Source organism: Sciurus vulgaris (assembly GCF_902686455.1).
Source record: "Sciurus vulgaris genome assembly, chromosome: 11".
In the NCBI taxonomy this organism is placed as follows: Eukaryota; Metazoa; Chordata; class Mammalia; order Rodentia; family Sciuridae; genus Sciurus; species Sciurus vulgaris.
The window spans coordinates 51,767,019-51,780,013 of NC_136472.1; the positions used below are offsets into that span (position 1 = coordinate 51,767,019).

Consider the following 12,995-nt stretch of genomic DNA (forward strand, 5'->3'; position numbering starts at 1 on the left):
GGAATGCCCAAAATTGCTTCTGGCTAATTTGGTAATACAAGGAACTCATAAGGAAATCTTCAGCCTGAGAAAATTCTGAATTTTATTAAGAATACATGCTTTTATATAGATTTTCAGAGAGTATTCAACATTTTCCTGTGAAATTTCTCCCCTGGGAAAGTCAGATATATTGAATATCCTTCCACCATTGAACTTGGGTGATCCTAGGGAAATGTAAAGAGAGAATTTTAATCCTGACAATTGAGTGAATAAAAGGGGGTCGGGTGGAGACAGACCAACACAGACATCAAAAGTTGATATAGAAGGAAGCAGTCTGTCATAGTGGTGAGAGAATGAAAATACAGATGCCTTTATATTAACGTCCAGGTCCTCTCACACTTGTCAGTTAAGTGACCTTCACTAAGCATTTTAACAATTTCACTGGGCCAGTGTGTTCACCATGAAAGAGAATGACATACCTGCCCTATTACTTCACAGACTATTAGGGGATCAGATATTTCTGAAAGCTGTGTATACATCTCAAGCACTATATAATGTCATGAATAACAAAATAATGTTGTATAGAACTTGAAACCCTATCCCAAACTATCTGACGTTACTCAATGGCATTCATTAGATGTTTTTATATGCTTAATCATAAAGTTAGCACATATTTTTCAACACCTCTCTGCAATTTGAAACAAATAACAACAGATAACTTTAGGAAACTAAAGAAAAGCTACAGATTATGTTTATATCTAAATTTTTAAGTTCTCAATCCTCAAAGAATGTGCATTCTACTCATAAAGGAATTTTTCTGTTTTTGCCAAGGAGATACCCATCCCCAACTTGATCAAGGTATTATTTACACACAATTAAATGCATTCATTTTAAGGATATATTATACTGAATTTTGAAAAACTTAGGCATGTGCATGCCACCACCCCCACCATCAAAACAGAGATTTCCATCTCCCTGAAAAGACCTAGGAATACCCCTTCTCAGAAAATCCTCCCATCCACGACCACTGATTTTCTTTCACTACCTATTAAATTTATATTTTGTAGAGCTCTATGGTTATAGGATCATTCTGAATGTACCCTTTTGTACCTGGTATCTTTCAATATGCAAGTAATTTTTTAGATTTTTACATTTTTTGTGTATATTAGTAGTTTGCTTCCTGTTATTACTGAGTATTCTCTTACATGGATAAACTACAATTTTGATTACCCACTAACCTATGGATGAAATTCTGAAGTGTTTCTAACTTTTGGCTCTAACTGAATAAAGTTTTATACACATTGGGGTACAAAAAGAATCATTACACCAAATGGTAGTATAAATCTAACTTTTTAAGAAAATGCTAATTTGCTTTACAGAGCACATATAAAATGTTACATTCCTAATATGTGCATTTCTGTCTTCACATGCCTCTAACACTTATTACTATTCATCTTTTAAATTTTAACTGTGCAGCAAGATCTCAAGTACAAGATAAACTGTACCTTCCTAATGACCAATTATTGTTTTATGTGCTTACTGGTCATATTCCCACATTTTCTTCTCTTCTTTTTTTCCCATATCAGTATCTACTGATACAGTACTGAAAAAAATTGTTGGAAAGCCTATCACTAACCAATGGAATTACTTTGGCATCTCTGTCAAAAACCAATCATAATTATGTATATGTGGATTTATTTCTGGACTTCCAATTCTACACCAAGGCTAACTGCTGGTGGGGATTCATACACTCTTCTTAGCAGCATTTGTCTTTTTCTTCAGCAGAAAGTTTCAGCTAAAAAACAGCTCAATGATGCCAAGATGAACATCCATACTAACACAATTTGTGCTCTTCTGGCTTCCTCAACAGGCCAAGATGTGGGGAGAATAGGTTTCCCCTCTCTAATTTAGCTTCTCTGGAGGCCCCTGCTTATCTGTAGTTTAATTCAGACTGTAAATTCACAGTCTGTTTCAGAAAAAAGGAATTAATGGGAGGAAAGAAAATAGGGGGATAAAACAATAACCAACCCATTTAGAGGAGCTATTTAGATGGTTTTTGAAAAAAAAAAAAAAATGTGAAAGAGGGAAATTATGTGGGGTTTCTTTGAAAGAATTATTAAGAAGCTTTGCAGTGAATATTTCAAATCCCAGTAGGCATTAGGGGTTACATAGGCATATTGTTTGCTTAAATGGTTACAGAAAACAATAACATGGAGAATATCTGAAAAATACATAGGAGGGACATATTGACCAAGGTCAGAAGGTAGACTGTAGAGAAAGAAATTAAAATAGCTGATCTTGGGGGACTGGGTGCTGGAGGACATTCATCTCCCAGGTGAATTTCCTATTTAAAGTGACTTAATATCCTTGCAGCATCTTGGAGAAGGTTGAAAATATTACCAATAAACTTTGATATATTTTAATTCTCAGTGTTTTGTGGTCTTTACAGAAATAAAACTGATTTTTAAAAATTTATATATAGTTTTTTCCTAAGGCCTCCATTCATAAACAGCATTTTAAGTAAGAACAGCTTTGTTTCATTTCCAATGATTAAATTTTACTTTTTATCATCTTGCTGAATGAGCTAGGATTTAAAGTGCTAAATGGGAGAGGTGATGGCTGGTATCCCTGTCTTGTTCTTGAACTTAAGAGAATGCTTTCAGGGGCTGGGGTTATGGCTCAGTGGTAGAGCACTTGCCTGGCATGTGTGAGGCCCTGGATTTGATTCTCAGCATTGCATATAAATAAATAAGTAAAATAAATGTTCACTGACAACTAAAAAAAAAAAAAAAAAATTTTTTTTTAAAAAGCGAATGCTTTCAGTACTTTATCATGATGCTGTAGGTTCTATTTTCACAGATACTATACATCATTTTAAGACATAACTTTATACTTCTTGTTTGCTAAGGTTTTAAAGACACAGTAGATACGGTGAATGGATAATGAATTTTATCTGCAAATATTGAGAAGATCTCAACAGATTTTTTCTGGTTGATATTCTCATATTTAATCAACTTTGAACTACCTTCAAATATATTGCCTTCATAGCTTATTTTCTTTCTCGGTCTTCAATTTTTTTTTTTTTTTTTTTTTTTGGTGTTAGAGCTTGAACCTGGGGCTTCCTGCACTCTAAGCACACACTCTACCAATGACTACACTCTTAGCCCATAATTGATTAGGATTCTTGTACATATCTTCATGAATAAATGACTTATGATTTTTCTGTTCTAATGCCTTAGTATGGTTTTGCTATCACAGGCCCCATATATTGATAATTTATTCTTGAGAATGATGATGTGCAAGTACAAAGGAAAGAAGGATCAGGACAAGTAGTTCATTTATGCAGAATACAAAAGTGAAAAAAAGTGAACAAACCTGAACCACTACTTCCTAAACCAAAGTTAATGCTAGTGGACTATAGACCTTGGTGCAAAAGGCACAATTATAAATAATTTAAAAAAGAATACACCCTCCATAACCTCAGAAGAGTAAATATTTCTTACTGGAATCAAAAATAATGACAACCATAAATAAGAATATTGAAAAATAAGAACTGAAAATTTTAGTTCATCAGAAAACATTACAAAGACAGTGAAGATAAGCAAGAAGACCAGACTTTTACATTACATAAAATCCACAAACAGCTCAAATCCAAAATATATATAGACTGTCTAGATAAAGAAGAAAAAGACACAACCCAAAAGAAACCTAAGCATAAGGAGAAATCCAAATGGCCAATAATCACAAGGAAAGCTGATCAATCTCATTAGCAATTACAGAAACAAAAATTAAAATACAATGTGTTACTACTACATAACCCATCAGAAAATGTTTAAAAGGTGTATGAAAACAACCAGAACTGTTATAAACTACTGGTGTAAGTATATATTGGTATGACCACTTTCTAATATCCTGGCAACATATGGGAAATTTGAAGACATGTATATTCTAAAGATTGTAATTGTACTTGTAAGAATATACTCTGTAGATGTTTGCATCAGGACCCATGTACAAAATGTGAATAATAGAATTGTTCATAGTAACCCATCTGACAGAGAAAGGGAAGTGGGTGTGGGTAGGATTCTGAAGTTGTGGCATTGTTCTATCACTTGCCTTGGATGATGGTTATCACATATTTATTTACTTTTATTATTTAAGCACACATATATACTAATGCCCATTTACGCTTTTCTTTAAATATATTACAATATAATACATATTATATTTCGTAGAAATATAAAATAAAATAGAAAATAAAAGAAAAAATGCTTGTATTTGTGTTTTCAAAAGAGTATTTATAAAATTCTGGTGAAATTACTACAGTTGCTTGTTATTTACTGAAATATTTTTAAAGGCTTTAACGATTGTAAACATTTCGAAGAAAAACAAAAAGCATAGTTCCTAAAAAGAGCAAAATATTCCATTGCCTAGAAATACCTTCTGAATGGTTTTGCTGCAACAAGATCTGTGTTGTGTAAAAGGCCATCTGCTCAGGCTGTTTATTGTCTACTACAAGTCATAATCCTATTTGCATCAGTAATTACTTGTTGTTCAAATATAAATAACAAGAAAGATTATGATTTCAGAGAATACACAGGAAAAAAAGACAAACCCCAACAATTCCCAGTAATATGGATTACAAAGCTCAATACAAACATCATCCATATAGATAACTTCTTTCATGAGACTGTTAATCTTTATTACCATGTGATTTTTTCCATTCATGAAAAAATATAGATTTTACTCAGTTTTCTCATGTGGCTACTCATGAAACCATACTTCAGCATAAAAGGATCCTAAATAAATACTATCTTTGGAAACACCTGCTGAAAAATAAGCGTAGCTTTTAATCTATAGAAATATGACATAGCAATAAAAAGGCTATTTTAAATAACGCTCCTAACTAAATCAATAAATTATCAACTTTTCTGAGTGGAAATTTTGTTAGAATAACACACACTTTCCTATCTTATTTCCCTTCCTAAAAGTAGCAATTTAACTTTTATTTAATGATACAAGGAACATCATCATGATTGTCTTATACAGCACATGCAGAGATAAAAGGCACTCTCCACGTGCTTAGTAGTATGGCAAAAGAGAGAAGGAATCATTAATGGCATTAGGGCACTAAAGAAGCTCATATGGCAAAGCCTTAACCAAGTACACGACATCTGACTTTAGCCAGGAAAAGACAGCATCACAAAGATATAGGTAGGTCTGGGAATGGGGCAGGGTCATGTGCAAGTATACTACTTCCTACGTGTGTATGGGAGAGAAACAGCAAATTTGAAGAACTATAAATGATTAGTATGACTAGAACCAGGAGAGTTCAGGGACAAAGTTGGGAGGTATTCTGAAGGACGCTAATTAAGTCTAGATTTTACTCAGACCATGGAAATTCAATTCAGGATCTTTAGAATAAGAAATACAAGATCAAATTTATAACCTACTTTTGCCTGAAGTGGTCAGTTTTCTAAGGAACACAAGAAAATAGACAAGCAAACAACAGGAAGTATCATGGAGTTCATGCAAAGTATACCTAATCAAGTAAGTGGCATTTAAAGTTAGTCACAGGTGGGCACGGTGGTGCTCAGCTATAATCCCAATAACCTGGGAGACTGAGGTAGGATGATCCCAAGTTTGAAGCCAGCCTCAGCAACTTAGTGAGACCCTGCCTCAAAATAAAAAATAAAAAGGGTTGGGATGTAGCTAAGTGGTACAGTACCCCCGAGTTCAATCCCTAGCATCCAATAAATAAGTAGATAAAGGGTCATAAAACAATTCTAAAGTTAACTACAAGAATAAGTGGATGGCAATGACTTTTCTTTAAAGACACATGAAAGGGAGGAAAGAAAAACCTTAAGAGATTAAAAAATATACAAGTTTAATATTACTTGGCTTTCAGTTCAATGTATCATCCAAGTTCATGTATTTCTCTTTTGTTGCCCAAGCACAGTGAAATGGCAGAAAATTATAAATTATAATAAGTTAATAAATGCAGATTTTGGAAGACACTGACAAAAGATTCTAATAATTTAATAGGAAAATAAAGGAATGAAATCACAATTAAAAACCTGTGAAGAACTTCATTCAGTGCCCAGGGAACACATCAGAAAAGATTATTGTGGAGATGGGAGCTAATGAGTGACAAAGGAACTAAAAACTTATTGGAAGAATTATGCCCTATCCAAGTCTCCCTTTTCTCCTCTCAGAGAGAAAAAACAAACCCACACTAGCTATCTTTACTAAAGAATCTAGTTCTCCATTCATAAACAGAAACAAAAAGTAAGGACCTTTAATGGTGCAAGGCAGGGGACAAATGTATGCTATTTCATGGAAAATAGGCAGATAGAAACATAGGTCCTAGACCTGGACGTATGCTGTTGCATGAGTTGCCCCCTCCCAAATATATATTACTGGTATTTATGGTTGTTTTGTTTGATTTGTTTTTTTGTACCAGTTATTGAACTCGGGGGCACTTAACTATCGAGCCACATCCCCAGTCCTTTCATATTGTTTTCTTTTGAGACAGGATCTTGCTAAATTGCTTAGGTCTCACTAAATTGCTGAAGCAGGCTTTGAACTTGTGATCCTCCTACCTCAGTCTGAGTTGCTGGGATTACAGGCATGTGCCGCTGCAGCCAGCCTATGTGTGTAACTGTGGAATTACTGAGGACATTTATTGTTTGAAATGAACAATAACTCAGCTTTTAATGTAGTGAAAATTTTACTGGAGTAACAGAGGCCCAACTCTTGGGGTCTCAACAAATCAAGTCCGAAACCAAATGGAAAAAGTAATGGTGAAAAGCAGCAAAAGAACATTAAGCAATATAGCTACACCAGGAAGATAAAGGGGACCAAGCATTTCCAGTCCTGTCTTTAGGGTACTAACATGAGCTACAGATGATGTAGATAGGGGGACCAGAAGTAAGCAGTCAAGCATTCCTGGTAAAAAGGGGCTTCAACTGATCATTACCTCAAGATTGGTCAGGCGGTACCTTGTCAGGGGTGATAAAAAAGTTGCTGTTGCCTGGAAATTAGTTTCTACTTATCACAAAAAGCTTATGGATTAGACCTATTGTTCCTGGAATGTAAGATGACCAACTTAGAACAAAGAAGTCAGATGCAAAATGGAGGTAGAGGTGCCAAGTTTTTATACATTTGTAGGCCCAAGTGAAGAGTCGGTGTTTTGAGCAAAAACAGCCTATAAGTCCTTGTTACAAAAATAGTAATGAAAAGGATCACTTGGATTCAAGCAAAGACAATGGGTTTTCAGGCTTTGGTAATGGTGGTTTGCCTGTCTTTGAATATGTGATGTGTAGGTGTCAGAGATTCATTAATTTATCACTCACCAGAATAAGTATTTACACTGAATGCATACCATGTGCCAGATGGTTGGGGCATATCAGTGAAAAGAGAAAATTCCCCGCAGAAACTTGAGGAGCTGATATTTTAGTACAACTAATTTTTGTATGGATTTAATCTCCTATGACCTAAAGTTCTTAAGACTATCAGGAATATACCAAAATGTCAATAATGATCTATAACAGCAGGATCATAGTCATTTTTAGTTTCTTTTTTTATCTTCTCTTATACATACATCTCGCACATCTCAAAAACATTCTTCTTTTCCTTTCTTACTTTCTTTTTATTTAAAGGGAAGCAGAACTGGGTAGGAACACAGATATGGCTATACCACAGGGAGCAATGGGAGGCAAAGACAAAGTACAAACAACTCAGGAAGTTAGTAAGAGCTAATATATTCATTCAGTTAAGAGATACAGGAATATTAATGAAGGCAGGGATTTGTGAAAAATCAAAGATAGAACGTGGCAGATTTGAGAAACATTAAGAATACTCAATTAAAGGACTCTGTCTCCAACAGGTATATTGAGTAAAGGAGAAAGAAAGGTCAATCAAGGAACCCAGGTTTTCAATTTGAACCTGTTAAGAAGAGTTAACATAGGAGGTCTGTTCTACTCAGTTATTGCTTGTCTCCATAGACCTGGAAATGATTCTTGATCAAACTATAAGAACAGAGCTCTTAGAACATTCAACATAGTTTCTGGGTAGGGTAATGATGTTATTAACCCAAAGCAGTGGGTCAAGATAAACCAAGATGACAAATGTCCAAAGTAAACAGAGGATTAATGATGCACACCTGGTATCTGATTAAGACCTGTACTATGGCTGGTCACATGGCAGATTAATACCTACATGACTGGCACTCTTTGAAAACTATACACTCTTAAGACTCAGCAAACTTCCCTGGGTAGTAAGATCTCATGTGTCTGCGATTTGAAGCGGGGATGTAAAGAGAAGTGTATCTGTGACCTCTTAGTCTATGGGTACCTTTTTCCTGCTGTTCCTGCACTGTAAACTTTGCTGTAATAAATCTTAGCCCTCATCAGAGTTCTGTGAAAAGCAAACCTTTTTGTTTTGGATATGGAAACATTGTTCTGTTTCTTCAGAAACCTTCTGCTTTGCCATTTTTATGTTGTGAAACAGTAACTATTTTCATAGTGTTCATATTCATCTCTCCTTCCATTTGAAATGGTAAAATTCACATTGTGGGGCAAATGACTTCTGTTCTTCTGTTTGTGAACAGGCTTTCAAAAGAGTATGCAGGAAACAATTTTGTTAAGACCTCCAATTACTAATTATATTTTCACCAATGAAAAGGCAGTATAGCATAATTGTCTCAGAATTTTGAATCACATGATTTGAATTCTAATTTTGGCTCTTTCATTAATTAGCTTTATAAAAATGGGTAAATTAAGCTCTGGTTTCTTCACTAAGATTGTTGTAAGAATTTAATTCTTTTATGGTGCTTTGCAAAGTGGCTGGCATATAATTGCTTAATATTATCAGTAATTAATTCTCATCAATGAGAACTCTGTAGTAGTTGTATGCTAGGCTTGGCATCAATGCCTCAAATAATACTTTACATCTGGGTGATTTTTTTTTTTTTAATGATCATGTACTGCAACTATCCTGTCCAAATGTGAAATGTGACTTTTCTGTATTCTACTTTACAACTTCTATTCTTCTGTGATATATAAGGTCAAGCTTTAGTTTTATTATGTACTCACTCTACTCTCTTGAATTCTTTTATTTATCTGTTTTTGCGCATTGGGCCTTTCTGCAACTATCATTATTAAAACAACTCTTCTGATTAGCAGGTCCTGAATTGTCTTTCTTACGAGAATATAAGCCAATTGTAAAATCCATTGTGACTGTTAACCTAACTACTAAAATTAAATTTTAGGGGATAAACTAAATCCATTCTGCCATTGTGAAATTTATGTAAGTAAAAGAAGTACAAGGGCTACTATTGTCGCAAGAAAAAATATACCTTAAGTCTTTAGTTGAATTGGTTTTTGCTGAAGAAAATACGAAATAAATATTTCATATAGTTTCATAGTTTCAGAGTCCTGTCAATATCACCATAAATATCAGTAATTTCCAATTTTATTTTTACTTTTGAGGGTAGTGGAGTTTGAACCCACTACCCTTTACCACTTTACCACTGAGTTACATACTCAGTCCTTTAAATTTTGAGACAAGGTCTTGGGAAGTTGTTGAGGGTCTTGAAAAGTTGCTGAGGCTGGCCTGGAACTTGCAATCCACCTGCCTTAGCCTCATGGTTTGCCAGGATTACACACATGCATAACCATGCCCAGAGGTAATTTCTAACTTTCTATTAGAATTAGCCTATCTATAGCCATAAGTGAAAAGCAAGAAAAATATATAAATACAATTCTCAGGCTGGGGATATAGCTCAGTTGGTAGAGTGCTTGCCTTGCATGCATAAGGCTCCAGCACCAAAAAAAAAAAAAAAAAAAAAAAAAAAATTCTCATCAATGAGAACCCTAAAAACATTACCCAATACCACTCAATTCAAACATGATTAGCTCAATCCAATTTAAAATTTTACTATTCTAGACAAGAGTTTTACTAAAAGAATCTATATTTGATAGATACTATAGACAAGAACATCTGTTAAATATCTGTCCAATTTTAAAATAATTTCGCAAGTCTTAAAAATATATCTACCTTATGATATCCATTGCCTGGTAAAGTATTTCAGATTGATCAACTCCAAGAACTTTTCTTGCCCCAGCTTTAGCAGCAAACATAGACAGAATTCCAGTTCCACATCCAACATCCAATACTACCTAAGGTATAAAAATAAAGACATTATCCAAAAGATCTTCAAGGTCAAACTCTATATATATATATGGTGTTTGTAGAAATAGATTATGATAAAAAATTTAAAGCTCACTGTTCAAATATGGTATTTTCTCTTTAGGGAAACTAAAGATATTATCACTGTAGGTTGTTTTAAGTTAGTAACAGTATAATGGTCATAGTCTATTGCAATTAGGCTGAATAATGCTAAATTTAAGAGATGTTTTATATGAAAAGTAATTTCTAGACTTCTAACAGAAATTATTGTTTTTAATTTTTTTTGGTCCATATTTTCAAAGTTAGGCTCAGTAATTCTAAATTTAAAAAAATAAAACTTTTTCAAGTTTGGAAACAATTAAGCAAAATAGTCTGATCCAGTATAATTTAATAATCATTATAAAGAAATCAAGACTATAGAAAATGACAGTTTCCCCTCCATCCCCCAAATTGAATATCTTATTTTAACAGAACAAGTGCAACAACAACAATAGAAAAAGCTTACAAAATTCAGTAACTTAGGATTTAGGTTATAAATATGACGCTTCATTATTAGTGAAAGAAGAGTATTTAGAAGATCCAAAGTTCAGGATGATTTGAAAGTAGATGGGAAGCAGTTATTTTTTAATCAAGAATTTTACATTTTTCCTAGAATGATATTGAGCGAAACCTGCTCAGGTCACAATAAAAACAAGTCACCAAGGAAACATGTTAAGCAAAACAACAATTGGAAGTAAACTATTCTGTGAAACTATTGAAAACTGTAGTGTTTTAAATCTTTCATTATTAAAGGCCCAAGAAAATCCTATATGCTTGTTCTAAATAAAGTTGTTACAGTGCCCTTCTACTCTAAGTATAGAATAAGTAGTCCTACGTATGTCAACTAATAAGACCAAGACCAAGTCTCTGTCTTAATGGTGCATGCAATCTTGGTGGAGAAATAGACAATTAATAAATGAAAGAATATAAAATAATGTTAGAAGTGTTATAAAGAAAAAATGACTAAAGTGAAGATTAGAGGAGGGGAGAGGGCATAGACCACTTTAAATTTTTAGATAGGTCGGGGAATACTTGTCTGATATATGTAAGCAGAGAACTGAAAGACTTAAAAGAGTGTGTCATGCAAAGATTTGCAGAAATATATTCCAGCCAAGGAAAGAATGATGTGTAATACAAGCCATAAGATCCCAAGCAAAGCAAGATAGACAGTGTGGTTGAGCTCAGTGGGAAAGAAGTCACTTTGAGGTAAGGTCAGGGTTATACAGGAGCCAAACTGCATGGAGCTCTGGATTTTCATTCTGACTAATGGGAAGTTGTAAGAAAAACATCTGTAATTAAGAATTTATTATACTACTGACCAAGTATTTCATTTTATCACTAGGTAATATATTCACACAGATTCAAAACTACATTTTTTATGTATCCTTCAAGAGATTTTTATGCCTTAAGAATCTACTATGTATCTTTCTTGGCAGTTTGAGACAAATGGTAGCATATTATACTCACTGGCTATATACTGCTATTTTTAAATTAGCAATAATTTAGAGATCTTTCCATGTCAGCTTATACAGCTCCTTTCTTTTATGTAGCTGTATAGGATTCTATATTATGGCTATACAATAATCTACAGATCCAGTTCTCTACTGATTGACATTCAGGTAGTTTTTTGACATTTTACTAATGTAATAAATAACCTCATATCTAACCTTATTCACACATTAAAATATACATATTCATAATTATGCTAGACATAAACTCAATGATCTCCACAGGCAATTTTACTCATGAAGAATCCAAAGGGCAACATGCAAGTGCTCCTTTTCTCCTATGTGAGACTAATATATGGAACAAAAGATCAAGGCTTGGGATGTCTGTCAAGTTGACAATCAAAAAATAATAATATTGGTCTAGTTTTAATATGTATTTCTCTTACCATGAGGTTTAGATCATTCTATATGTTGAAGAGTCATCTGTATTTTTATCTACTTATATCCTTTGTATATTTATCTACTCCTATCCTTTCCCCATTATTCCACTGAGTTGACAGTTCTTTTATTAGTGTAATCAAATCTTATGAAACAGGAGTTTGTGGGGGCTGGTGGTGTAGCTCAGTGGTAAAGCATGCGCTCAGCACACACAAGACCCTTGGTTCAATCCCTAGCACCAAAAAAACGAAAAAGAAAAAGAAATTAAAGAGATTAACTCTTTGTGACTTCAAAATAATTTCTCTCAGTATATTTTTTTACTTTGATCCTGTTTACAGTGATTTTCGCTATGCACAAATTCTCTATTTACGGTTTAAATCTTTTTTTTCTTTAATGGCTTCCTAATTTTGATCATAATTGAATAGGCACTCGTTGAAGTCTAATTCATCCTTACACATTCCTTCTAATACAGTTATAGTATGTCATACAGTTACAGCTTCATCAATAGTTTGTTTTTTCCATCACAGTACAATTTTTTTTTTTTTTTTTTTTTTGTATCAGGAATTGACTCAGGGGCATTGGATAGCTGAGCCACAACCCCCGCCCTATTTTGTGTTTTTTTTTTTTTTATTTAGAGATAGGGTCTCAACTGAGCTGCTTGCCACTCGCCATTTCTGAGGCTGGCTGTGAAGTCTTGATTCTCCTGCCTCAGTCTCCCTAACCGCTGGGATTACAGGTGTGCACCACCACGCCCAGTTCATGGTACATACCAAAACAGTATGGTTTCAAGTTACTTTTATGCATGTCTTACCAAATGTCCCATTATCAGTCACTAAACAGTCTGATCCCCCCCCACCAATTTGCTACAATGTCCTTAATATTCACTAAAATTTATGTGTATAT

The 12,995-nt window shown here is 33.9% G+C and overlaps 1 protein-coding gene across 1 annotated transcript in view; it reads right to left on the minus strand.

Annotated features, from left to right (window-relative positions):
• The window catches only part of PRMT3 (protein arginine methyltransferase 3), a 132,861-nt gene that overhangs the window by 97,284 nt on the left and 22,582 nt on the right, over positions 1–12,995 (minus strand). Inside the window, exon 9 of the mRNA XM_079101862.1 lies at positions 10,036–10,157. Within this exon, the coding sequence (XP_078957988.1) occupies positions 10,036–10,157 (122 nt within the window). The remainder of the gene's footprint in view (positions 1–10,035; positions 10,158–12,995) is intronic.